We start from the raw sequence: 27245 nt of genomic DNA, 5'->3' as shown, positions 1-27245 counted from the left end.
GTGTCCCTAAGTGCTCTGTCCTGAACATACTGTACCAATTTGCTCTCATCTTTATTGACTTGTTTTACTTCTGAGTTTCTCATATCCCATAGGCTCCAACTGGTCCTCTGAAGCATCACATTGTCCTGCCATCATTAAGCTACAAGGGGGCTTTCTAGCCTTTTGGCAGAAAGATTAGCTCTGCTGTTGCTATGATGTTGCAACTACCTTTTCTCTTTTTCTCTCCCTTTCTCTACCTTTTCTCTTTGTCTCTTTCATTTGCAGTTATCCAATCCATAGTATGTTGGAACTCTTCTAAGAATAACTGCAATTTTGAAAGCTCTGAGTGTGGGAGGCATTATGTATAGGCCTTTGTGGTATTTAGAGGAAGACGAACCACTTCTAAGCAGAGTTCTACTAATAAGACTACCCCCACCCTATTTTCAGCTTCGTTCAGCTCAGTTGCTCAGGTGTGTCTGACTCTTTGTGACCCCATGAACCACAGCATGCCAGGCCTCTGTGTCCATCACCAACTCCCGGAGTCCAACCAAACCCATGTCCACTGAGTCAGTGATGCCATCCAACCATCTCATCCTCTGTCATCCCCTTCTCCTCCTGCCCTCAATCTTTCCCAGCATCAGGGTCTTTGCAAATGAATCAGTTCTTTGCATCAGGTGGCCAAAGTATTGGAGTTTCAGCTTCAACATCAGTCCTTCCAGGACTATCTCCTTTAGGATGGACTGGTTGGATCTCCTTGCAGTCCAAGGGATTCTCAATAGTATTCTCCAACACCACAGTTCAAAAGCCTCAATTCTTCGGTGCTCAGCTTTCTTTATAGTCCAACTCTCACATCCATACATGACTACTGGAAAAACCATAACCTTGACTAGATGGACCTTTGTTGACAAAGTAATGTCTCTGCTTTTTAATATGCTATCTAGGTTGGTCATAACTTTCTTTCCAAGGAGTAAGCATCTTTTAATTTCATGGCCACAATCACCATCTGCAGTGATTTGGAGCCCAGAAAAATAAAGTCTGACACTGTTTCCACTGTTTCCCCATCTATATCCCATGAAGTGATGGGACCGGATGCCATGATCTTCATTTTCTGAATGTTGAGCTTTATGCCAACTTTTTCACTCTCCTCTTTCACTTTCATCAAGAGGCTCTTTAGTTCTTCTTCACTTTCTGCAATAAGGGTGGTATCATCTGCATATCTGAGGTTATTGATATTTCTCCTGGCAATCCTGATTCCAGCTTGTGCTTCCTCCAGTGTTTCTCATGATGTACTCTGCATGTAAGTTAAATAAGCAGCGTGACAATATACAGCCTTGATGTGCTCCTTTTCCTATTTGGAACCAGTCTGTTGTTCCATGTCCAGTTCGAACTGTTGCTTCCTGACCTGCATACAAATTTCTCAAGAGGCAGATCAGGTGGTCTGGTATTCCCATCTCTTTCAGAATTTTCCACAGTTTATTGTGATCCACACAGTCAAAGGCTTTGGCATAGTCAATAAAGCAGAGATAGATGTTTTTCTGGAACTCTCTTGCTTTTTTGATGATCCAACTGATGTTGGCAATTTTTTTTTAATTTTATTTTATTTTTAAACTTTACATAATTGTAATAGTTTTGCCAAATATCAAAATGAATCCACCACAGGTATACATGATGTTGGCAATTTAATCTCTGGTTCCTCTGCCTTTTCTAAAACCAGCTTGAACATCTGGAAGTTCACAGTTCACGTATTGCTGAAGCCTGGCTTAGAGAATTTTGAGCATTACTTTACTAGTGTGTGAGATGAGTGCAATTGTGCAGTAGTTTGCACATTCTTTGGCATTGCCTTTCTTTGGGATTGGAATGAAAACTGACCTTTTCCAGTCCTGTGGCCACTGCTGAGTTTTCCAAATTTGCTGGCATATTGAGTGCAGCACTTTCACAGCATCATCTTTCAGGATTTGAAATAGCTCTATTTTAGCCAAATACTATCTTCTGCAGGATATTTTCCTGTAATTCCTTAGAAAAAAGTTTCCTTTGCAATAGTGTATTAAGAAAAAAAAAAAAACTGTCAGTTTCTACACTCGTTCTTCAGGACTGTCCTCATAGCTCCACATATTGAAGGAAGTTGTTTATACTGTGTGTTCCACTCTCCATGGGCTCAGTTCTCAAGATCATCTCATAGTACAACTATAAGCCATCTACTTTCTAAACAGAAAGGCCAAAAGGCTACGAAGATAAGTTATCCCCCTGTACACAGCCTCCCCAGAAGTCCCATATAACACTCTGACTACAGTCTCATTGGCCAGACTGTGTCAGCTGGTCACTCCAGCTGCCAAGGAAGTGAGGAAATGATCTCTTTTAGCTGCATATGGCCATCTCCTCAACAATGGGATGGTCTAGCTAAGGAGGAAGAGAATGGATACTGGGTGGTATGTGCCTCACCTATTATTCTCTTATCTCCTATCTTTTCTAGCAGTGGCCTCTTTAGAATCATCAGGAGCTCTGTGCTAGAAGTCAGAAGTAAAGTACAGAAAAAAAAGGTATCTGAGTCAATTATATAAAGAGCTTAAATTCAAGAAATTATTATAATTCTGGGCCTTTATTAAAACTATGGTAAGATAAATTCTCTAGTATACTAAGTAACTCAGTTCTTACTGTGCCATCCATGCCCAGAAAGGCAAAAAGAAACAAAATGAAAGAAAACACCCAATGGGATATGTAGTTTGGAACAACTTCCTATTTTTTTTAATGTATGTGACTAAGCATTATGCTTTCAAATTTATTTGCATTTTTTTTGTTTTACAGCAAAAATGAAATGTATTAGGGAGAAAAGATAGCATAGAACTAATAAAAAAAAGAAATCTTTAGTCCTCCAAAAAATTAAGCAAAAAAATAGAATACTGGTAATTGAATTAGAATGTATGTCCTTGTGTGTTTGTTTTCTAATGCTGCTATGACAAATTATCACAAACTCTGGCTCCAAACCATAATAATTTATTATCTTACATTCCTGAAGACAAGAAGTCTGAAGTCTATTTTGTAGGGCAAAAATCAAGATGCTGGCAGGCCTGTGTTCCTTCTGGAGGCTCTTTCCTCAGCTTTTCTGGGGTTTAGAGGCTATCTTTACTCCTGGACCCATGGAGTATCATATAGCCATAGCTCCTTTTGCTTTCATTGACATATCCCCTTCTCTCTCTGACTCTGATCCTCCTGCTTCCCTCCTGGCCACCACTGTGATTACATTGGGCCATCCAGATAATCCAGAATAATCCCATCTCAGAATCCTGAATTTAATTGGGATTAAATCCCTAATACGTGGAAGGTAATGTATTCACAGGTTCCAGAGATTAGGCCATGGACATCTTTGGGAGGCCATTATTCACTCTGCCACAACTTACAAAATAGTAAAGCACTTATGAAAACTGATTCAATGCTTGATCTTAATAAGAAGATCGTGTCAGAGCCACACTGTTGCTGCTTTCATTTTCCCTTGATCTTATTCACAGTCAAAATAAAGAAACTTCATGATGCTGATTTTCAGTATATTTATTCCCTTTGGCTGCTAATCAGAGCTTTACGTTTTACATTTGCTAAGACTTAGTCCAAAATTCTTCTCAGAAAATTCCCTCATGCACCTGAGTAATCGTATTCTTTTCTAACTGTTTTTTTGTTTTGTTTTGTTTTCAGAAAAGCAAGACAACAACACAAGAATCGAAGCTATAAAGTCTCTTGTACAAAAACTCCCTCCACCAAATCGTGACACCATGAAGGTTCTCTTTGGACACCTAACTAAGTAAGTTGTAAAAGTTTCTGGTTGTGTTGTCATATTCTCATTTCCTAAATGACCAATATTTAATTTCAAGTCTCTAGTACAAGAGTTTCTGAATGCATCCATCTCAAATTTCCCCCTCTAGCTGATCTAAGTCTTCCTTCAGAAGCTGGGAAATGTACTTGAGGTAGGAAGGGAGACCTACAAAAGGAACTTTCAAAATAATCTCTTTTTCCTGACTTTTAAACAAGTACATGTTTGCTGACTGATTGCCACAACTTTAGCCAGAGCCCTGGAATGGGCTGGGTTTACTTTGTTATTTTAGTATGATGGCAGGAGCCTGAAATGATTTAGACATGAGTTCAAAACCTAGAGCCATCATGTACCAAGAGTGATGACCACATATAAGTGACTTAAACTCTCTGATAACCAATTCCTTCATCTATAAGACATTGATGCCAATAGACAATGTAAACTGCAGAAAGTGAAGAGGAACTAAAAAGCCTCTTGAAGAAAGTGAAAGTGGAGAGTGAAAAAGTTGTCTTAAAGCTCAACATTCAGAAAACGAAGATCATGGCATCCGGTCCCATCACTTCATGGTAAATAGATGGGTAAACAGTGGAAACAGTGTCAGACTTTATTTTTCTGGGCTCCAAAATCACTACAGATGGTGACTGCAGCCATGAAATTAAACGACACTTACTCTTTGGAAGGAAAGTTATGACCAACCTAGACAGCATACTCAAAAGCAGAGACATTACTTTGCCAACAAAGGTTCGTCTAGGCAAGGCTATGGTTTTTCCTGTGGTCATGTATGGATGTGAGAGTTGGACTGTGAAGAAGGCTGAGCGATGAAGAATGGATGCTTTTGAACTGTGGTGTTGGAGAAGACTCTTGAGAATCCCTTGGACTGCAAGCAGATCCAACCAGTCCATTCTGAAGGAGATCAGCCCTGGGCTTTCTTTGGAAGGAATGATGCTAAAGCTGAAACTCCAGTACTTTGGCCACCTCATGCGAAGAGTTGACTCATTGGAAAAGACTCTGATGCTGGGAGGGATTGGGGGCAGGAGGAGAAGGGGATGACAGAGGATGAGATGGCTGGATGGCATCACTGACTCGATGGACGTGAGTCTGAGTGAACTCCGGGAGTTGGTGATGGACAGGGAGGCCTGGCGTGCTGCGATTCATGGGGTCGCAAAGAGTCGGACACGACTGAGCGACTGATTGATCTGATGTAAACTGCTAAGAGAAAAAAAGACAGTGAAAAGACCTAGAGGCCACACAGAGCTCGGTGTGTTTGACAAGCATAAAGCAGACCTGACTGGCTAGAGCCTCGTGGATGAGGGACATGGGGGTGGAGCTGAGGTCATAGATGTTAGACCAGTGTAAAACCACATAGGTTCTTGCAGGCCACAGTGAGAAAGTGGAATTCCATTATAAATACAGTGATGAACCATAAAGTGTGTTAAATTGAGGGATTCTATACAAGATCACCCTGGCTGACAGATGGAGAATGATTTCCAAAAGTGAAAGCAGGGAGACCTATACGGAGAAGACCGTGGTAGTTCAGGCAAAAAGTAATAGTAGTTTCACTGGAAGCCTTAAAAAAGTATTTTGATGATGGGTCAAGTCAGATTTGCTGATAGGATGCAGTGGAGAAAGGAAAGGAGAAATTAAATGTTCCTCTTAGGGTTCGGTTTGGAGCAAATGGAGAAATGGTAATGTTACCTAGATGAGTAAAACTGGGAGAAGGAAAAGGTTGAATAGGAAGAACTAACTGGAGAGCTGTGTTTTGGACACTCTAAGTTTGAAATGACCGTTCCTCATTTGTCTTGTGTTAACACCTTCTTCAGATAACACAGAGTGCAATATAAGTGATGAGGTTTTAGCTTTCATCACATACATATAGTAATGTTGAAGCCTGATAGATTGGGCAGTTTTGCTTTTGTGAGATTAAATCTCTTTAATCACCCATTCCTTGGGTTGAGTCATTCCTATGGATTATTCAATTAACCCACTGCATAATTTTTAATTGTAAATATAATGCACGGAATTGCATACATGAAAAATTTAGGCAACTGTCATGCTTATAAATCAAATTTGCCTTCCAGTCACTCTTAGCCTGCTGAGCAGAAATAACACTTCTTGTATCTACCCTTCCAGACATGTTCCTAATCCTAAGGACATGCAAATGTACCTGTGTGTGCTTGTTTATTGCATTAGAGTATACATTCTACACGTATTGTTCTGCAACTCTTTTTGCAACTCATGGACAGCTTCCCATTTCATTAAGCAGGTATCTGATTCTCTCTAACAGTGGCATAGTATTCCATGGGATGGATAATCTGTAATTTGCTTCACTGTTCACTACATTAGGGAATATATTTCAATCTAATTCATCATATTTCCTTCTTACTATTTCACTCCCACCAGTGGAAGCTGTATCAAAGTTCAGAAGATCCCTTATTGTTAGAATGCCCCTGCTTGTCACGTCCATATACTGCCTTTGGTGGGAAACCCAGTATGGTTTCTTGGTGAAAAGATGTTGGGCTTTGAAGAAATAGAGATCTACAGTCAAATTCTTGTTCTATACTTTATACTCCCTTTATGATCTCAAACACGTAAAATCATATTAAATAATATCAACCATATCTTGTGGTTATGAGAATTAAATGAGATAATGCATATAAAAAGTCTGGCACAAGGTAAGCATTCCTCAAATGCTAATTCTTTTCCCTTAGGTTCCAGGCACACCATGAAAGGAGTTTCAAGTTGCATGTAAATACTGGAGTGCTTATCTCAGTAATTCTAACTGGACAAAGTCATTAAGCAAATGGAAAAGTATACTCTTTAACGCTATGTAATACCTAGTCTCAGAGATCTTGAGAAATATCCATTTCTCAGTCTCAAGTATGCCTTTGTTTTTCCAACTGAAAGAACAACTATAAAATGAAGAAACTGAGAATCAGCTAAATCCTACTTTGAAAACACACACACGCACACACACACACATACACACACACACAGTGAAGAGAGTCTATCCAATTAAAAACTTTGAAAGGATGAGAGTCATGCCACACAATCGCAGTATTAGCAATTAGTGCCTGATCATGTCTCATATCTAAATTAATTCCCTAATTTTGTTAGAACTTTCATTCAATTCAGTAGAGATGGAAATAGATGTTTTTAATAGAGATTTAAGATCAGGTTATTATATCACCTTCACAGCATCCACGTGATACAGTTTTCCATTTTAGATGGAGAGAAAGTGTTATTTGCTTGCCACCCACCTTTCCTGAGTTGTGTGACCATATTCCACCCTGCAATGATTTATAAACAGGGTTTAATTATGCACAAGTATGTGCACATGATTATATCTTGTTAAGCATTTCTTGCTAAGTTTTTGATAAACAGCCAATCGTGGCATGTCATCAAAGCTTGAGAAGACTAAATAAGAAGATTGTTTAACGAGAATTTAAATGTATTCATGTTTGAAAGAATCATTAGAATGTTTTCCTTAGTCTTGATGTATTTGGTAGTTCTTCAGAAAATCTACCATCAACACTTGTATGTAGTGTTTATTCCAAATTGTTGCAAATATATATATATTTTGAAGTTTGTTTAGCAAAGGTCAGGGAATGCAATGAAGTGCCAAAAATTCCACTTGACCTACGTTGTACTCTATAGCCAACAGAATAGAAGTCCATTTTTGCAAAGCTCTGAGTTAAACATTCCCTTGAAAGCAGAGCAACTCCCAACTGAGAAAGTTTAATGCACCACAGTTGAAGTAGAAGCTGGATGCAGGTGCTATTCACAAAAGCCAGAATTTTTAAAGGGTTATGATTATATTAAGCATGTGCATGCATGCTCAGTTGCTCAGTCGTGTCCCACTCTTTGTGACCCCATGAATTGTAGCCCACCAGGCTCCTTGTCCATGGAACTTTCCAGGCAAGAATACCGGAGTGGGTTGCCATTTCCTTCTCCAGGGGATCTCCCTGACCCAGCGATGAAACCTGCATTTCTTGTGTCTCCTGCATCCCCTGCATTGGCAAGTGGATTCTTTACCACTGCATCACCTGGGAAGCCCATGTTAAGCATAAGATTACATAATAACCTCACAGGCTGAATAGTCTCATAGTCCAGAGTCCTCATTCTCAATCATACTCATGGTGAAGTATGTGCTTCTGCTGTGATAGATTGAGACCAGGAATTCAGAATACACTATCGTCTCAAAATGTCATCAGCCAGAAATCTTTATTAATAGGCACTTTCGCCAATTGACATTACAGTGATAAGCACTGGAAGGTCCTGTGATACCCTCTGAATCATATAAATGGCATGTTCTATCTCTGAAAAATATGTGGCCAGTGCATGTTCCTTCGGCCTGCTTATTTGAAAAGGCAGGCAGGCAAACTGGAGATGAAGTTAATGGGAAGGCAGACCTAGAAAGATAAGCATTGCTTGTTGATGGGTAGTAGCTTGAGGTTAAGAGCTAGGCAGCGAGGTTATATAAGAAATAGAGAACCACTGAGACTTTATCTGTTGGACATTTGCATGATGTGCTCCGTGTTTATGAAAGAGTCCTCTAACAATAGAGTGTAGGGTGAATGAGATAGAAGAAGAAAAGAACCCAAGAAGCCACTTGGAGAGGTAGTTAGATTGGAGTGATAAATCTCGGATGGAAAGCAATGGTCCAAACCCTGCGACTTCTCAAAGGAAAATTCCACCCAGTTTTTGTTTCTCTCATTTCTTCAACCCCCTTATTTAGTCAGCCATAGGGATAAGTCTCAACCTACTCCAGTACTTTTGCCTGGTAAATCCCACAGACGGAGGGGCCTGGTGGGCTGCAGTCCATGGGGTCGCTAGGAGTAGGACACGACTGAGCAACTTCATTTTCACTTTTCACTTTCATGCATGGAAAAGGAAATGGCAACCCACTCCAGTGTTCTTGCCTGGAGAATCCCAGGGATGGGGGAGCCTGGTGGGCTACCGTCTATGGGGTCGCACAGAGTCGGACATGACTGAAGTGACTTAGCAGCAGCAGCAGCATGGATAAGTTTGGGGTTTCAATGCCAAGTAATTGTAAAAACAGTTCCTTCAATAGCAGTAAAAAAGCAAAAGAAGACACTGTTTAGAAGGGTGCACTTTTTTCTCTATTTTGAAATACAGACAGGGAAAAAGCAAGATGAGCTTAGAGAAGAATAGGGAAATAGAGTTAACTCTGTTTTGTTGGTGTGAGTTGAAACAAGCCCTTTAGATCTGCTGGTGGGGATGTTCCGCCCAGCACGGTGGGAACCCATAAATGTAATATAGCTCAAGAATGAAAGCCTTTCAGATCTTCTTGCCTTTTGTGCCAATATCTTAATGCCATTACCTATCCTAAGGAATGGTGGGGGAGGCAGGTAGCTTATGCAAATGAAATTTTACTATTTACTCGAGTAGAAACTTGGAAACAACCTAAGCATTCAGGGACAGGGGATAGTTATACAGAACATGGCATATCATATCAGCTTAATAAAATGTAGTTCATAGCTAGTTGTTTTTTTAATTAGGGAAATCCTTGCATTAAGTCAAAGTCAGGGATACAATATTTTATATACTCAGAGTATAAGTGTAAATATGTGGGAAAGTTGTGCATTTAGAAAAGACTATAAAGCTGCTTGCTGAGATGTTAATATTTCTTTCTTAGAGTTGTTGAATCATGAAAGAATTTTTTATTTGTGTGTTTCTTCTTCTCTCCTAGCAGTGGGATAGAAAGAGACATGGGGTTTGAGAGCTGGTAAAGAGAATAGGCTTTGAAGTTAGGCAGAAGTGAATGTGAGCCTTGGCGCTGCCACTTACTGGACGCGTAACTGTGAACTGACTTAACTCTAAGCTTCCTTTTTCTCATCTGCAATTCAGGATTCATAATAACACCTATTACTGTAGTGAGGAGTGAAAGAAGAATCCTTTGAAAGAATCTTGCACAGTACCTAGCACATAGTAGGTTCTGGATAAGCATTATCCATCAACATTTATTATTTTTATTATGTGAGAAACATAAAATAATTCCTAATGAAATAAATACAGGAAGAACCACTGAGGCTGGGTTGCCAAATTTCCTGACTTCCAGAAAAATTCTTTAGCTCACCACAAAATCTTTTGCCAGAACCTGAGTTCCGACACTGGCCTGACTCAGCCAGGCTCCCCTGGTCCCCGTGAGCTGCCTTCTTTGGAGGGCTGACAAACCGCCTGACACCTCCATGGGGTGCCCAGCCCCTGCGTGAATTCCCTGCACAATTCTGTGCTGTCACCAACTCTCCGTCAACCTGATCTGAATCTTATCCCATGTTCTCAAATCCAGCTGTTTTCACCTTCAAAGTGGTATCCTGCTGATAAGAAAGCCTGGTCCACTTGACTTCTACACAGGCACTGGGACACTGGTGACAGACACGGGTCCTCCTTCACTTCCCGTTCGGAGCCTTCCATTATAGCGGTATCCTAGGGACAGACAGTCCTCTTGCCTTGTGGTCTAACTTATCAGAATGGTTCTCACGGTGAGGATTTCCTACCAGGCAGGACAGCACACTGGCCATATGGAAGCCTAGTAAGTGAGATAATCTGAAGCCAGTAGGGCCTTACCCTTGGCCTCAAATCCCCAGTGTAAACACTCCTAGAATTTTACCAGCTATATATCCACCTGCCATTGATGCTGACCTTTTCAAGTTCTAGAATTCCTGCTGCTGTTACTATAAATAAACTGTCCTAGCTATTGCTGAAGTCTTTTTTCACATTTTTATTTCCAGGATAAAAATAATACATGAGAATTACAGAAAACTTAGAAGATAAATACAACAGTATTTTTCACTGTTAAATCAAACTCGTTAGCCAGATTTACTTTGTGGCATGCATTTTGGAGGCCAAAACAATCTCAAATGTTTGAGGATGGGTGGGGGGAAGATATAAAAGAACATTCAATCCCCAATGAGGTATACATCGTCCAGAGAAAGTTAAAATATCTCAGAAATGTGTAGCATTTAGAAGTGCTTAAAATAATGTCATTCACTGATTTTCAAAAACAGCTTTGGAAGAATATATTTGCTGCAGATTTTAGGTGCAAATAAACATTGTTGTAGGAGACTTGCACTTTGTAAAGTAGGCTAAGAAAAGCGTCCAGCTGTTCTTTGAATTCCAAGGTGAAAAAATGATATGGCTGAATAGACAGATCTCATGGAAGCATGCCAGTTGAATGCTTCATTGAAAGGTGAAACTGTTGAGCTGTGGCTATTTTGTGAGAGTAAACTGATATTTAAAGCTTCTCTGTGATCTCCATGGATGTTAAATAAAATATTCTACAAAGGCATGTCAGAAGAACTCCAATGACAATGACCTAGAAGTATAGGGATTGTATGAGGAAATGATGCTGAGGAAGTAATTCATCTACCCAGCCTGTAAAATGGTCCTGTGGGTGTTTCTGAGCTTTTGGGAGGGTGGGGGGATGAGGCATAGCCTGAGATGGACTGGAAAGCCTGTGAGTCCTCGCCCTTCTCCCTGGTTAAGAGTGATGGCTGATGAAGCTCTGCCTCCCATCAAGGCCTCTGAAAGCTCTGCTCTGGTGTGCCTTGGAGCAAGCTGTGTTTTCCTGTGCTGCCTTCTGGCACTCCACCCTTTTTCTGTACACTTTGGTCTCTCACCCAACCACAATACCTGATATCCAAAGACTTGCAGGCCGTGGGTATTTTTACTGGAAAATAAAGAACCTGAGCAAATTGTTATTTTCCTTTTTTCTCTTTCTTTTTTTTCCCCCTGAGAAACAAGGGCTGCAAGTTGTTTGAAATAAGCCAGAAGCCTAATAGCTCCTTTCCTTGTGTGTTTGAAATGGCACCCTAATCACTTTGAAGAGCTAATGTACTTCCTATGGGTCTGAAATTTCTCAACTGGACTCCCGTGGCAGAATTTGGCCTGGTAGTTAAGAAAATTAATTACTCTGATCCTGAGGATGAAGCAATAGTTCCCAACTCCCTGTAGTAATCATTAAAATGTCATCTACTTAGGAGACATCTTGGCACGGGATTTATAAGGTTTGTGAGCATGGGACTAAGGTTCAATGATCCTTCCACTGGTGGATCCTTGTTCTGCAGGAAGGCTTTGGGAGATAAGGTTTTTAAGACGGGAGTAAAATGACTTTAGATCTTTTGATTTAACATTTGAATGTTAACATTAACCACGGAATAATAGAAAACAAAGCAAAACTTAACATGGCTACTGCCCATTTATCACTGTCTTCTCGACTGTTAGCGATGGCCCATCTCATGGGGTATTTCCCTCCTAAAAGGTAAGTGTTTTTAAGCTGTCCCAGCCTTCTCCACTATGAATCTTGGCCTTTTACCTAGAGGGAAAGACCCGGGGATTTAGAATCAAAAGACATAGGCTCAAATCCCAACCTCAGCCCTTAGAAAGCCACTCAGTCATGTCTGACTCTTTGTAGCCTGCTCTTCCCTCTTCCCATGTGATTTTTCAGACAAGAGTACTGGAGTGGTTGCCATTTCCTACTCTAGGGGATCCTCTTGATCCAGGAACGAACCCAAGTCTCTTGTGTCTTCTGCATTGCAGGCAGATTCTTTACCCCTGAACCATCAGGGAAGTACAATATTAGGAAAGCCTTTAATGTCTCTAACCCTCCCTTTTGCTTATCTGTGAAATAGGTCAAGTAAATTCACACTGTGAAAATGTTAACTGTGGAGTCCTATCCACTCATTCCTTCAGGAAGTCTTAAATGAGTGCCTACTGTATTCCAGGCGCTGGACTAGATCAGAGATTGGCAAGCTATGGCCATGGATGACACCCAGCCTGCTGCCTATTTTTATCAACAAAGTTTTATTGGGAAACACAACATACTTATGTGTTTATGTATTGCCAGTGGCTGTTTTCATGCTACAGTGGCAAAAGTTAAATCACTGTAACAAGTTGCACAAGGCCAAAAATAGTTACTATCCAACCCTTTACAGAAAGTGTTTACCTACCTTTCAATTGAATACGAGGGGCACAAGGAAGACTCCTACCCTCACTTATCCCATGGTTTCCCAGGGTTGATAAATGAGTAAACAATTATAATAAATACAGTGTGATATCACAAGACACTATGAGAACACCAAGCAGAAGCTGAGTTTAGCCAAGAGAAACCAAAGAATGCCTCCCAGAACAGAAGACATGGGCTATTTTTAAGGATGTCATTTTGGCAGACAAAGGCCTCTATAGGCAGAAGGAAGACTGTGTACAAAGCGGCAGGAAGAAGGAGAATTACAGTATGATAAAGACATGGTGACTCCTCTGGAATGATAAATTAGGAACCATAAAAGAGGGGATAGGACAGAAGCCCAGAATGTAGTAAATTAGAGCTAAATTGTGATGAACCTCATATGCTTTGCTAAGGAGTTCAAAATTCATTCATAGACATTAGGTAAGTCACTGAATGATCTGAAGCAGGCAGAGATGTGATTTGACTTGTATTTATAAAGATCACAATCTTTTTAAATGTGAAGAATAACTAGTAGGAGGGTAGGACTAGATGTAGTAGGACTAGTTAAGAGGCTGATACAGTGTCTAAGTCTGAGATACCGTTCTGAGGGAGTGATGGGGAGAGAAGGGAAAGGGATGGCTACAAGAGGCATGGAGGAGGTAGATTCAATAGAACATGCTCAGTGAGTACATGCAAGAGGTTAAGAGGAAAGAAGATTCCAGCATGGCACCCAGGAACTAGCTAAATGGTGAAATCCTTAACTCAAACAGAGCAAAAGGAGAAAATTAGAGACATGAAAGAAGTTGAAATCTTTTGGACATGATGTGATTTGGTCATTGTTTATATTCTATTAAAGAATAAGAAATCTATGTTGGCATGCAGGAAAGCTGATTGGGATCTAGGTATGACTCTGGTAGTCTGGTTTAAAGATAGCATTGGGTGAGGTCATGAATAAACCCAAGGGAAGGCGTGAACCTAGAAGAGAGCTGAGGAAAGACTCCTGGGGGGTGTCCCTATTGAAGAAGCAGCCAGAGGAAGAGATACTGGGAAAGGAATCTGAGAATAGTATGCCTGGTTATAGAAAGAAAACTTGATGGAGAAGAGGTATTTTATTTTGTGGCTAAAACTATTGCTTCCACAAAAGGGACCTAGAAATTTCTCATGGTAATGGGACATTGTGCAGATATTCTAGTAATGCTGCTGCTGCTGCTGCTGCTAAGTCGCTTCAGTCATATCCAACTCTGCGCGACCCCATAGACGGCAGCCCACCAGGCTCCCCCGTCCCTGGGATTCTCCAGGCAAGAACACTGGAGTGGGTTGCCATTTCCTTCTCCAATGCATGAAAGTGAAAAGTGAAAGGGAAGTCGCTCAGTCGTGTCCGACTCTTCGAGACCCCATGGACTGCAGCCCACCAGGCTCCTCCGTCCATGGGATTCTCCAGGCAAGAGTACTGGAGTGGGTTGCCATTGCCTTCTCCATCTAGTAATGATGATCTCCTATTCTAATATTCATCCTTTGGCTCTTGAAAAATCACAGGAATGAATATACAATAATCCAGAAGGAAAAAAAAAATTGTTCTATAGTATAGTGAGTTCTTGGAAACATTGGTAAAAATGGAAATTATGACCAGGTTCCTTCTACCATTAGCACATGGGCTTCAGGAGGGCAGGAATTTGTATCTTTTTGATTCTTGCCACATTTCTAGAGCCTACTACAGTGTCCCACACATTGTGGCTACTCAGTGATTTTTGTTGAACAATCACATGACCTCATTGAAGAGAAGAGGATCATTGAAAAGTCATTGATAGTTCCAATTAAGATCAACTTCTTAAGCCTGGAATCTTAGACACCTGATATAGACTAGGACTAGGGAATATTCCATTTTGAGGATATTGTTAAGTGAATTGTTTTTCTCAAGCTTCTGTCTCCTCACCTTATGTTTATCTTTTCATCATGATGAAGAGAAGAACAGCTCTAATTAGAAAAGAGGCAATATTAACATTCATCATGTTAGGAGGTCCAGAGTATAATGATCAATGGGTGCTCAACAAAGCTGACTTTGCTAAGTCTTGATCAGGGACTCTGTGACCACCCACCAGTGTTGGAGCCTTTTAAATCAATCACTACAGCCCAGAATGGGATTGCCGGTTCTTCTAATTGCTTGATTATCTCAGATTTGTAACAGATCTTGGAATTTCAAAACTTAGATTTTTTTTTTCTCCTGTCAGTAGTCTCACTACTTAATTAAAGAATCTCTATCTCTCCTGTCTCGTCATATCATCCAACCTTCCTGTCCATCTTTTGTTCCAGATCCAATATTGACTTCCTATTACCTTGAATTATTTAGCATCGGGTGAGGAGAAAAAATTATGATTACCAAGGCTTGACCTCTGCTTATAAGTGTATAAAGAAATTCAGTTCCCCTGTTTTATGGAGCGGAGACACATAACTTCAAAGTAGAAGGGGGAAAAAAATCAACCAGACCTCAAGTCACCTGATTTCCAGTCCACTAGACCACACTCTGCTTCCTTGCCAACACCAATACGCGATTGTTTCCAGGGAAGAAAGAGGGAGAAAGACCAGCCAACTGTGATAAAGGCACAGGCCCATCACTCAAATAACCTGTCTTTGCACATCAGCTATAACCCCAACCTTTTAAATAAAATTACCAAATTATTTAGTGGAGTGACATATTAAAATAGGGGTTTCCTTGGTGTCTGTCCTTCAGTCTCTCTCTCTCCCTCTAACACATTGCTTTCCACCTAAGAAACACTGGCAAGTTTTATCTCCAGGGGTCCTTTTAAAAAACAAGCAGAAAGAAGTAGAAAGAACATATTTTTTTAAAGGTGGTGATGGAGCTGTCTTTTGCCACCTTCTTTCTCCTCCTTAAATGGAAAGCACTGAACCCAGATGCCCAACCACGGAAGATACTCTTCCAGAAGCAGCATCTGGCTTCCTGGCAAGCCCTTCAGGCGACTCGTTTGGGAGCTTTGCAGTTGTCTTTTGGTCTGTCACGTGTATCAGATACCATGGCCTCTCTGGCTGGCATGTCCAGGCAGCTGCCAATTCCTTTTGCTTCACCTTTAGTTCTGAGAACTAGCTTCCTCATTTTCATTTCTTACTGGACTTATTTTTCTCCCCACTGCCCATAAGAATTCCAGGACAAGACTAATTTCTCACTGCTGTCAGCCTGTCAACTTCCTCTCCAGGCTTCTGTCTTTTGAACCCAAGTGAAATCTTCAGCCATTTAGTCCTACACTAAAATAGGTTACTTTGAATAATATTTCTTAGCCACTTCTTGTCAGTGTAGTTCCTTGTAAACTAGGGGTGGGGGTTGGGGGGAGGTTGTTCCCTGAAAAGAAAAACAAAACATTCCATCGGAGTAATTTATTCTGGTCTGTACACAAGATATGAAAATATTCCTGGCATTTGTGTATTATTTAGTTAAATCATATCGGCTCCCCCACATCCTTGTCACACCATGAACAAAAGAGCATCTCAGGACTGCAGAAGAGGAGACAACGCAGCAGCATTTTACAAATAGCTGCCGCTTCAGGACACTAAAATTTTCTTTTTTTTCTTTTTTTCTCTTTTACCTGTTAATGTAAATACATTTTTTCACTGGTGAAGGATTCTGTGGGTTTTGTTTTTTTTTTTTTTTAATGGATAATTGTTAAGAACACAGAGTCCAATGGTAGCCCACGCACCAGGAAGCTGTGACAAGGTGCTGACAAGTCCGGCAGCGGTACCCAGAATGCAGAGGAGAAAGCAGAAATTAGAGCTGCAGGGTGACATCCAGGAATAGTTAACACAGGGTAGCTGCACATTTCCATGCTGCTGGGGGTTTTGCCTCATGCAGGAAAAAGTGCAGCTTGTATACGAGATTTCAGATTTCAAGACTGTGTTGTCTGGGTTGAGAAAAGACTGGGCTTTAATAATAGACAGAAGGAAATCGCAGACATAAGTAATAATTAGTCTGTGGCCAGTGGCAGATTAAACCCATACTTGACTTTGAAGGGGTATGCAACTAAAACCCAGACTCACCTGAAATGACAGCCTCTGGAGGACAAAGAAATGAATTTAAGAGCTGTTCAGATCAGGACATTGGGAAGATCTTTGAAATTATCTATAAAACCGTAGAGCTCAAATTTAATATTAGGATTTTTAAGGCTTTTTTAATCTCTGTCTCAATAATATTTTGTGGTCTTTAGTTTTTCCTCAGGTTAATTTGTTTTCATGTGTACAAAGGAAGTTAGAAATACCTTCAGAACTTAGAAGCTTTTTATGAAATACGGCCTTCTATAAACTTTTTCTCACTTCTAGTGATTTTTTCTCCTCTGTCATACATTCTTTTAAACCAGGCTCTTTACACTGACAATTTCCCCTTTCTTTTGTTCTGCCTTTTCTCCCAATATCCTCCTCCTCCTCAAATTCTTCTTCCTACACTTCTCTCTGAGAACTGTCTTCACTTTCAAAGCTTTACAGATACATCATCCATTTCCCCATTTATTCTTGATATAAATACAGATCAAGTGCCTATCATGTGATAGATGCTGAGCTGGAAATAAGGATACTTTTACCAGGAAAACAATCAGTTCCTGGGATCTGGGAACTTGATTCAGTTATGTTATCAGTCTCTCTGCCCTTATCTGGGAATGTTCACGTCCCTCAGTCTTGACTTTAACTCCCAACTTTCTGACTCTTGCCCTGCCCCTCCTTTCCTCACAGAGATACGCAAACAGGCCTATCTGTTGTAGGCATTTAGTTAATCCATCCATGTGATTAGGAAGTCCCTGCTCTTCTTTGCTTTCCCACTTTCAAAGAGAGAAGTACAGACACTTCCCTGGTGGTCCAATGATTTAGACTTTACCTTCCAATGCAGGGGCAGAGGGTTCCATCCCTGGTAAGGGAATTAAAATGCCTCGTGACCAAAAAAACCAAAACACAAAAATGAAGCAATATTATAACAAATTCAATGAAGACTTTAAAAATGGTCCAAGTCAAAATTATCTTTTAAAAAAAGAGTGAAGTAGAACTTTTAGGGGCAGGGCCACAGCAAGGAATAGGCAAGACACAGTTGCTGGTGGTCGGGCAATAAAAACACTTTTTTCCTACCCTCCATTAACTGTCAGTCAAGATGCACCTCTTAATAAATCTTTTCCTTTTATCAGTGAGTTCACGTGCTCATTCATTCGTTCGTTCATTCATGAATTCATTTAGCTCATAGTGTTTGGGATACGAAAAGATAAAAGAAATTACCCCTGCTCTAAAGGAATTTTTATCTAATCAATTCATGTCTCTTAGACATCAAAACCGAATGAGTGTTCTCAAACAGGGAAAAGATATGCAAAGTGTGATACTTCACTTAAATCTTATTATTTTCCTTTTGAACACTTTTTGAACAATCATTTTACATTCCAGAAAAATCCCACCCTCAAAAGCATCTCTTCTCTGATTAGAGCACAACTCTGCCCTCTTGGTTCCAGGCTCACCCACCTTTTCCCACTTCTCTTTCATTTCCAGCTGCCATTCCAGAGCTACAAGTGCTCCTTTGGTACTGACCTTTGAGTCATCAGAAAGGGATTCCATTCACTCTCCCAACGCCACATTTCCTGTTTAGGGTCAGACATCCCCCACAGAGATAGTGAGGTATTTTATGGGTGGTTTACACGTCCAGCTATATTTTTTTACCTAATGGGAAAGGAAAAATAAAATGCATGCCGCATTCTCTTTGCCCTCACTTTGAAAATAACCACTAAAAATATTTTCATATCACACTGAAATATAAAATATTTTCATATTACATTGAAAATAACCAATTCCTAGGGAACCAAGCTTTTAGAGTAATTCATACTTCCCTGGCAGTCACAGGCATTTACCCTTCTTCTCCACAGAGGCAGGCCTGTTTTATTCACCCCTCATCACATTCTTGCTATTCTGTGCTTGAGTTTTCCCTCCAACACTCTAGAGTAGGCTAGGTAGGCTAAGAAGCAGGTGACTACATAAAGTAAAGATTCACTGCCACATTCTAGTCATTTCTGATCCCAAAGCATATTTATCCAAGAAATGTTGATATAGAAGAAAACAGGCATGAGGTTGTGGTATAAAAGAAAATGGACTGTGGCCACGGACATAGTGGGGGCAGGGAGAGAGATAGCCAGAAAGAGATGTTTTGTTCATCAGGAACGCAGCCACCTGAAAAATACCAGCTAATTAGCTGTCTGTAGCCACAAAACACAGCAGTTTAGTGCAAGAAGTGAACAATACTTTACCTAATTGAAACTACAGAGCAGACTTAGGTAGGCTGTGTGCAATTACAGAGATTGGAAGTCGGCCAGGACACTGAGGTTAACAACCCCTTCTCACAAAAAGCACCACGGGAACATCAATGACCACAAGTGGTAAAGGCCGGCATCCTGCGGCCCATCCAGAAGGCCTCACCTCTCACAACCTAGGCTCCATCACAAGAGCGTAATGGTGTCAACTAACTGACTGGAAGAAAGAGTGCCCTCTATCGGTGTGCCTGGGCTCGGGGTGTGTGTGTGTGTGTGTGTGTCCGTGCGTGCGCGTGCGCGTGCACACGCTCAATCATTTCTGACTCCGCGATCTATGGACTGGGCCCTGTGCTGTATGACTAATTCAGCCTTACTGGGAAGCAAGCTTTGAAGAGGTAGAATGGAGGGAGATTTAAATAATGGAGAACATCCCAGGTGTCAAGACAAGGGGAACTGTGAGGGATCCACCACCTGCTCATCTCGCGGCCAACACAAAGGCTGCCTACCATCTCAGAAAGTTCTAGTTCAGAATTTCTCAAACTTGAAGGTGCTTATTGATCAAATCACACAGAGATCTTGTCAAAAATGTAGATTCTGATTAAAGAGGTCTGGAACAGAGCCTAAGATTTTGCATTGAGGACAAGCTTCCAGGTGCTGCTGTGTGGGAACCAAACTTTTAGAAGTCAGGGCTTGCAGAAAAGAGAGCACAGACTGGACGAAGAGATTGAGAACTTTAAAATGAGATTTAACACCCACAATAATCAGGCTCACTTTCATTGGTCCTAGGAACCAAAGGAAGCAGAAACAGAAAGAGTTCAAACTATAAAGACTCCAATCTACTCCTAAAATAACTTTTAGCATTAGAGGATGCAAGAGGCACAGATTTTGTTCCTTGAACATGTTTCATGAATGAGATGGCTACTTTAAACAGTATAGCATTTTCCACTCACTGGCTGATACTGTAGCTGAGACACACCAGCCCGCAGTGGTCTGGGATGACCTCCCAAGAACTAAAACTGTCTTTTAAGGTGAGTCAACAGAACACAAGATGGCTGAATACAGACCCTCAAAACTCGATCAATGGGCAGTGAAGGGAGTAATAATCTTCCTCCAAAGCCTATAAAATACAATCAGTGTTGGTGACAAACATCAAAGAATGGGCCATTTTAAGCTTATATTATGCAAACTCAGTTTATTGCTATGTGCTGTGAAGCCTTTCATGCTAAAGGCTGAAAGTACTATTAAAGACTTAATTGATAGGTGGATTAATGATTATATTCTTTATCTAGTTATTTCCTAGGTGCTTTTTAGACTCATATCTACATATTTTGTGACTGCTTAATGATAGAATTCACTTTAGATGTATGGAAACATATACACACAGATATACAAACACATGCTTATAAGCAAGACCCAGTTAGCCCCTGGTGAAATTAGTATGGGTTCCTACATTTAGACATTCCTGTGAACAAATTTTAAACTAGATAAGGCTAATGTTTGAATATACATTTATCCTAATATATAGCTTGTCAGTATGCTACTGCCAAAGATATATAAATTTAGGATAAGATTATATATATATGTAGAAGAATGTAAGCATCAATCAGTGAATCAACAGTAGCTCTAGAGTGCCTACTCTGTGTTCCACACCACACTAGGGAGGGTTGGGAAGATAGAAGACATATAAAGTTCTGCCAATGCAGAGCTACTAATCTGAAAGTGGACAGAGCACTTAGGAAAAAGAGCAAAGAATAATTAACTGTTAAACAGTACATGAAGGAAGAAGTAGAGTAAAATAGTTAAGTCTTCAATGAAAGGTGGGGAACCATGAGTGAGGCCTGGCAGGAAAGTTGGAATCTAAAGTCTCAGACCATAGGGCCCCAAGGCAGGTTATTGAACAGTTGAAGAATAGAAGTTTTGCTTTTGTTTTGCTTTCAATATCTCAATTTATTGAAAGGTAAAATTTGAAATTGTTTTGGAGATGGAGAGGCTGAAGGAGGAGGCTTGCAATAAGGCTGGAGAGCAGTTAGTTTTGTGTTGGTTGAGGAGCTCAGCAGGAAGAAGGGAATTGCCAGGGAAACTTTAAAGTGAGTCAGGTGTATTTGCTGATAGGTTTGATATGATGGATAAATGACCGGAAAGAGTCTGAGACAATGCCAGAATGTCCCACCTGTAGACAAAAAGAGTGATGATATCACTGATAGAAACTGGGTTATCATGAACTTTGAGCACCAACTCTGTGACAGGCACTGTTTTAGAAACTCAGGTGTGCTGTGCTGTGCTAAGCCACTTCAGTTGTGTCCAACTCTTTGCAATCCCATGGTCTGTTGCCTCCTGGGATCCTCTGTCCATGGGATTCTCCTGGCAAGAATACTGGAGTGGGTTGCTATACCCTACTCCAGGGATCTTCCCAACCCAGGGATCGAACCCACATCTCCTACAGGATGATTCTTTACCACTGAGCCACCAGGGAAGCCCCAATAAACTTAATACATATAATATAAATGGATAAATCAAACAAATACACATAATAAACCAGGAAATGCTACAGTATAGTACAAGATGATAGCTGCTGAGGAACTAGAAAAAATGGAGCAGAGTAAGGAGGGTCCAGGCTGCTGCAGGGGGTAATTGAGTCCAGTGTTTGCAGTCAGTGAGAAAGAACTGACTACAGAGGGGAGATCTGAGAAAAGACTCGAGGGAGGGGAGGGAATTTGTCAGATGCATTTGCCTGGAATCAACGCATTCCAGGCATAGAGAACATCTAGACTCTTAGTGTCTTTGAGCTACAGCAAAGCAAGGAGGCCAGTGTGATCTGAGTAGAGGGAGAAGAAGAGAAGAGTCACCTAGCTTACAAGGCCATGTCACATACAGCCCTCTGAGGCCACTGTGAGCACTTGGTCTTCTACTGAGTTCAAAGAAATGGGGAGCCAGTTGTAGAGTTTGGAGCAGGAATGACAAGAATTGATTTCAGTTTTAAAAGAATCACTGTGTTGAGGGTACATTCTAGGAGACTAGGATAACCAGATAGAAAACTATTTAACTTATCCAGTTACCAATCTAATTAGAAAGAGTTATTTGTGGGTGGAAAGTTCTTTTCATGCATTTGCCTCTGATAGGTTAAAAGAATATAAAGAACTAGATTCCAGCCCCCTTCTTGGATATAAGTATCCCCAATAACTTAAGGCCTGTTAAGCTGCTGCTTTATCATCTTTAACATGGGAATAACATTTAACTTTATCTACCTTGTAGTGTGTTTGTGTGTGTGTTTGCACATGCCACATCTAAGGAGATGAAGAAAATGAAAGTCAAGATTATATACTGTTACTAGAGTTTGACATGGTTGGAAATTCAAGCAGAGAGTCCAGAATAGACACTTGATCTTGCGCTGAACCCAAATGAAAATAGAGACAGCACTAGATTCAGAACCACAAAACCTGAGTTTGCATCCTGAGTCCCTGACTCCTTAAACCTGTCGCCTTGGATAACACAGCTTCCTTGGTTTCCTCTTCTCTGTTAGAGGAGATTATAATACTGATACCTCAAAGGACTTAATCCAGAGTCACATGTGAGTACAAGTCCAGTTATAAACTGTAAAGCACCAAACAAATGAAGCTCCCCAAAGCTCCTATTGCAACTGTACACAGCTCTACTCAGCCTGTTAAAAAATCATAATTAATCCTTCCATACAGATAGCTAATTTTAATTCTTCATGTTAACTGAAGATTAAGAATGATTAAGAAATAATTTCTTCCTCAGTGTCCCATGTAACCAGTACCACCCATGTAACAAGGGTGGAGCAGCAGGAGTATTTAGCAGATCATTTTAGCAAGGGGTTAAGTAAAGGTGTGATACTAAAGAAGGAAGTGTCAATTTGGGAATCAGATTTTTTTAGAGTAAATATTCCAAACAATTAGAGTGGATGCATTCACTTAAAGAATTCAGAGCCTGAAGAGACAGGATGAAATTAAATACCACATTGGGGACCAACACAGTAAGCATCACTAACCAGAAAAGAGAAACAACACAGAAAATAAACAGATACGATAAGAAAGAATCATCAGCATGATAAAAATCTGAAGAGTATCATCAACTGGTATACGTTAATAAATAACTTCTGCTCAAAAAGGATCCAAACAAATTTCAATTAGTTGACATTTCATCAGAAATCCCCCTAATAATCACCCAGTTATCTAGTAACCACACTCTAGCACAGAGATAACTGAAGTTCCTAAAGAAAGCATCACAATTCAAAAGTTCCTTGTGAATTATCGAAGGACAATAATGTCATATCCATTGTAATTTTAATATTATTTGTGTTGTTTGATTACTGTTAATCCACACATGATAATATAATGTGGTTTTCACCAGAGCACTTGCTTAATCAGAACCTTCTACTGCCCAGGCCTTCTAAGTAAGGGAAGTATACGGGGAATAAAGGAAAATGGCACATAAAACCATGTTTCCAGTCTGTTAAGTACATATTTACCAAGCCATCTTGCAACATACCTAGCCAATAATTTCCATCTCCTCTCTAGAGCCCTTTTTTTTGTGTCTTTTTAACTGACATTTTGGAATTCACCTGAAAACACCAACAATTTGCCAAGACAAAACTTGGCCTGTGGAGAAGACACCATATTCAATACCAATCTGGAGAAAACAACGTACTCAGTTCTTTTATTCATTATGATCGTAATATTTATTTTAACCATTATCACAATTTGAAGATTATAACTCAGTCCTAAGAAAGCTGGCCTCCAAGCAGTAAAGAGTTAAGACCAGAAAGTTCACCTCCTGGACTCTGGTCCATCTCCTTATTTCAGTCCCTCCTTCCCTGTGATACCACAAAATGAATAATGCCTTAGACATAGGTTTTGCAATGCTAATATTTGAACAGTAAAAGATACCTTAAGACCTTCATCAAGATTTTTTAAGGCGCCGTTTAATGTCAGTGTCAAGGTTCTGTGAGGAATAATTAATATAACAAAACAAGGCCTATGTGCCCATCGATTGCTAGGGGATTTATGCAGGTAACTCATTAATGCTTCAGGGGGTTCTGCATGTAAATCCCGAAGCCTTGATAGGGAAATGGGACCCAGTGATTTTTCCCCCTATAAAAAACACAAACAATGACAAGTATAAAAGCAGATAACCTGAATATCTATACAAACAGCAATATGGCTTGTAAAAGTTTTCCATTTACATCCTGTCACCTCTTCTTTTCACATGTATAAAAGATGGGACAATTATTTCAACAAACCTACCCATATAAATCAATGCAGTTTTGCTGTGGAAAGACTGGGTGTTTAAGGAATTTAATATTTCAGCATCACCAGATTATCACCAGGATCCATTTCGCTTTGCGGTCAAGGGCATGATTAGCGCTGTGACAGGATATTGGCCATTTTCGTAGGAAGATCTGCAAATCCTAGTAAACAAATACCAGTTGGAAAAATTAAGAACAAGTCTGTGGACTGGAATGCACCCTACTTGTAATGGGAACAAAAAGCTGGCAATCAAATCTAAAGAAAAAAGCTAAATCACAGCAGAATGACCTACTTTAAGGCATTTGCCAAAGAGGCAGTGTTTTTTAGACAGCTCTTCTGAAGTAGCGTCTTTCTGTCTATGCCATCTGCAGATTTATTACTGCCTGAGAAAAACAACCAAAAAAAAAAAGCTGTATTTGAATGATACTAGGAGCCTGGTCTGGGCTATAGGAAAGATTCCAGTATTGTGGGCACCACACCCACACCTACTGATGTGGTCCAAGGTTTTGCTTTAGAGGCACCTAATTAAGAAACCCTGACTCATTTACATGGAGACGTTTGATCTAAATTACACTCCAAACCGCACCAAATTGGGAGCATCTGTGAATGTGAAATGTTTGTTCCCTGTGACGGCTAGAACAGGGCCAGCTCTGGACGGCACATGTTCAAGTGACGAAAAATATTTCACATGTAACGTACTTCTGAGACCCACTTTTCCACTAATAATTCATAGTGATCCTAACCAGTATCTGTACTTCCACAATTATTTCAGGCTGTGAAAAATTATGTCACTTTTTTTTTCTGCAGCTAGAAAGAGGTAGAAGGCCACCTACTTTGTCTGTTGTCATCAATAAAAGGGCTTAAGTGCGGCCACTAGCAAAAATGCAAAGCTGTATGGTGTAGAGGCTGTTCATTACATATATCTCTTAACCGGGGGTCCAGAAATGCAGAGCAGCAATCTAAAGGAATAAATCTCAAGGCTGACCCCCCTCTCATCACTGGCTTAATAACTTCTCTAGTTTTCCACTTGGCTTGTTGGTTCTCAGGCAAGTTTTGCTTCTCAAATCCTCTGAAGCTCTCTTTGTGTTAGATGACACAGCCCATAAAAGCAAGAATATCGATAGATTAAAAGTCACATTGTCTGCAATTACAGGGCATTCAGATACAGTCCATGTCACTTCCATCAGGTAAAATGTCTTAAAAAAATTAAAAGAAATTTTTCTGCCATTGGATGCTAAGAACAGTACCCAGCATATAATTCTCATGAAAGTATTGTATTTCAAGTACAAGCAATGGTGTTTTATAGATGCATTCAACTCTGTACTCTGACACTTGTGGCCAGTTTACCTTTTTAGACCATATATCACTTATGTTTCAACTGGAGTCCAAGGAAAAAGAAAGAAACTTCTATAAACATTACGAATTCTTTTGTCTAAGAAGATACTATGCTGCATGGATCTGATGTAGTGTTTTTTTGCAGTAGCTAGAGTGAGATTTGAATATATTAATAGTTCTAGCAGTAGAGCCCAGGGAGTCTAGTTAATAACTTATGCATGGATATATAGATATATTTCAGACAGAGGTAAGGTTTTCAGCTCTCATGTTGGTAATACTTAGAGGGATCGAATGAAAGGGGCTGTTCCCCCAGAGTCTTTGTTGTGGGCATGCATTGTGACAGTATGGAGCCAGAGTTCTTCTGGTTGTCTACACAGCCTGGATTCAATAAACTGTTATATATGCATATTATGACAATGTGGTCAAGGAAACCAGATTTTTTTACTCTACCTTCCAGTGCCTATATAGCTTAAATCTGGTGTTTATTTTTCTTGTCCCCAGTCAATATGTAAACATATTCATAATTTAATACAGGTTATGTGCATTTTATATTAACATTATTGACTTAGTTGGGAAAGCACTCAGACCATACTGTATGAAAAATATGTATCTTTTTCTATATTAGACTATATGGTTCAGTGTGAATCCTAAAGGTGGATAATCCCAGATTATCTTACTTTGCTGGGACTACTTTAACAAAATTCCACAGACTAGGCTGCTTAAACAACAGAAATGTATTGTCTCTCAATTATGAATGCTGTGAGAATCATTCCATTCGTTATGAAAGTGTGAGATCAAGGTGTTGGCAGGTTTACCTTCTTCTGAGGTCTCTGTCCTTGGATGGCAGAAGGTTGTCTTCTTACTGTGTCCTTACAGGGTCTTTTGTCTATGTGTGCACATCCCGGGTGTCTCTTAGTCCCAGTTTCTTCTTCTTGTAAAGACATCAATCATATTGGATGAAGGCCCATCCCAACAGTCTCATTTTAACTTAATTACTCAAAGCCCTATCTCCAAATATAGTCACATTATGAGGTACTGGGAGTTAACATTTCAACAGATGAATTGGGGTGTGTGTGGTGAGGGGTGGGTAGGGGACGTAATTCAGTCCATAACACAGTCCAAGAAAATACCCATATCCGGGCTACTGCAAATATGATTCTCAGCCACTTCTCCCATCAGGAAGAAACAAGGCTGACTTTCTAAGGTTTAGGGGAACGAGCAGCAGCAAGACTCTTCTCCTGCCTTCTGGCTAGACTGGAAGGAAGCAGCTTCAGAGTACAGTAAGTGTTACCACAGTGCCCGCCCGAGCTCCACCCCGCCTTCAGGGACCCCTGGTCTGGAGGTATAAGTGCCTCCCCTCCATTACTGCCGCCCTCCATTAGGAAAAGATAATGCGAGAGATATCACTTCCACAATAAAATGTTGCACTTACACCACACCTTTCAACTCAGCATTTCCAAATGCTTTAAAAATCATTATTATTTTTATTATTTATCTGTAGAATCCCAGCAGTCTACTCAGCACTGGGAAGTGCAGTCAAAGCCACAGAGCTATGGTCTCAGTTACACAACCTTAAACCAACGCTCAAGTTTCCCCTCTGGATGTGCCAGTAAAAAAATCTGAAG

At 40.3% G+C, this 27245-nt stretch overlaps 1 protein-coding gene across 1 annotated transcript in view; it reads left to right on the top strand.

Moving 5' to 3' along the window:
- ARHGAP15 (Rho GTPase activating protein 15) overlaps positions 1–27245 on the top strand; it is a 700001-nt gene that overhangs the window by 631512 nt on the left and 41244 nt on the right. Inside the window, exon 13 of the mRNA XM_055572678.1 lies at positions 3664–3769. Within this exon, the coding sequence (XP_055428653.1) occupies positions 3664–3769 (106 nt within the window). The remainder of the gene's footprint in view (positions 1–3663; positions 3770–27245) is intronic.

Source organism: Bubalus kerabau, chromosome 3, assembly GCF_029407905.1.
Source record: "Bubalus kerabau isolate K-KA32 ecotype Philippines breed swamp buffalo chromosome 3, PCC_UOA_SB_1v2, whole genome shotgun sequence".
In the NCBI taxonomy this organism is placed as follows: Eukaryota; Metazoa; Chordata; class Mammalia; order Artiodactyla; family Bovidae; genus Bubalus; species Bubalus kerabau.
This window is presented reverse-complemented; position numbering and strand designations above follow the sequence as displayed.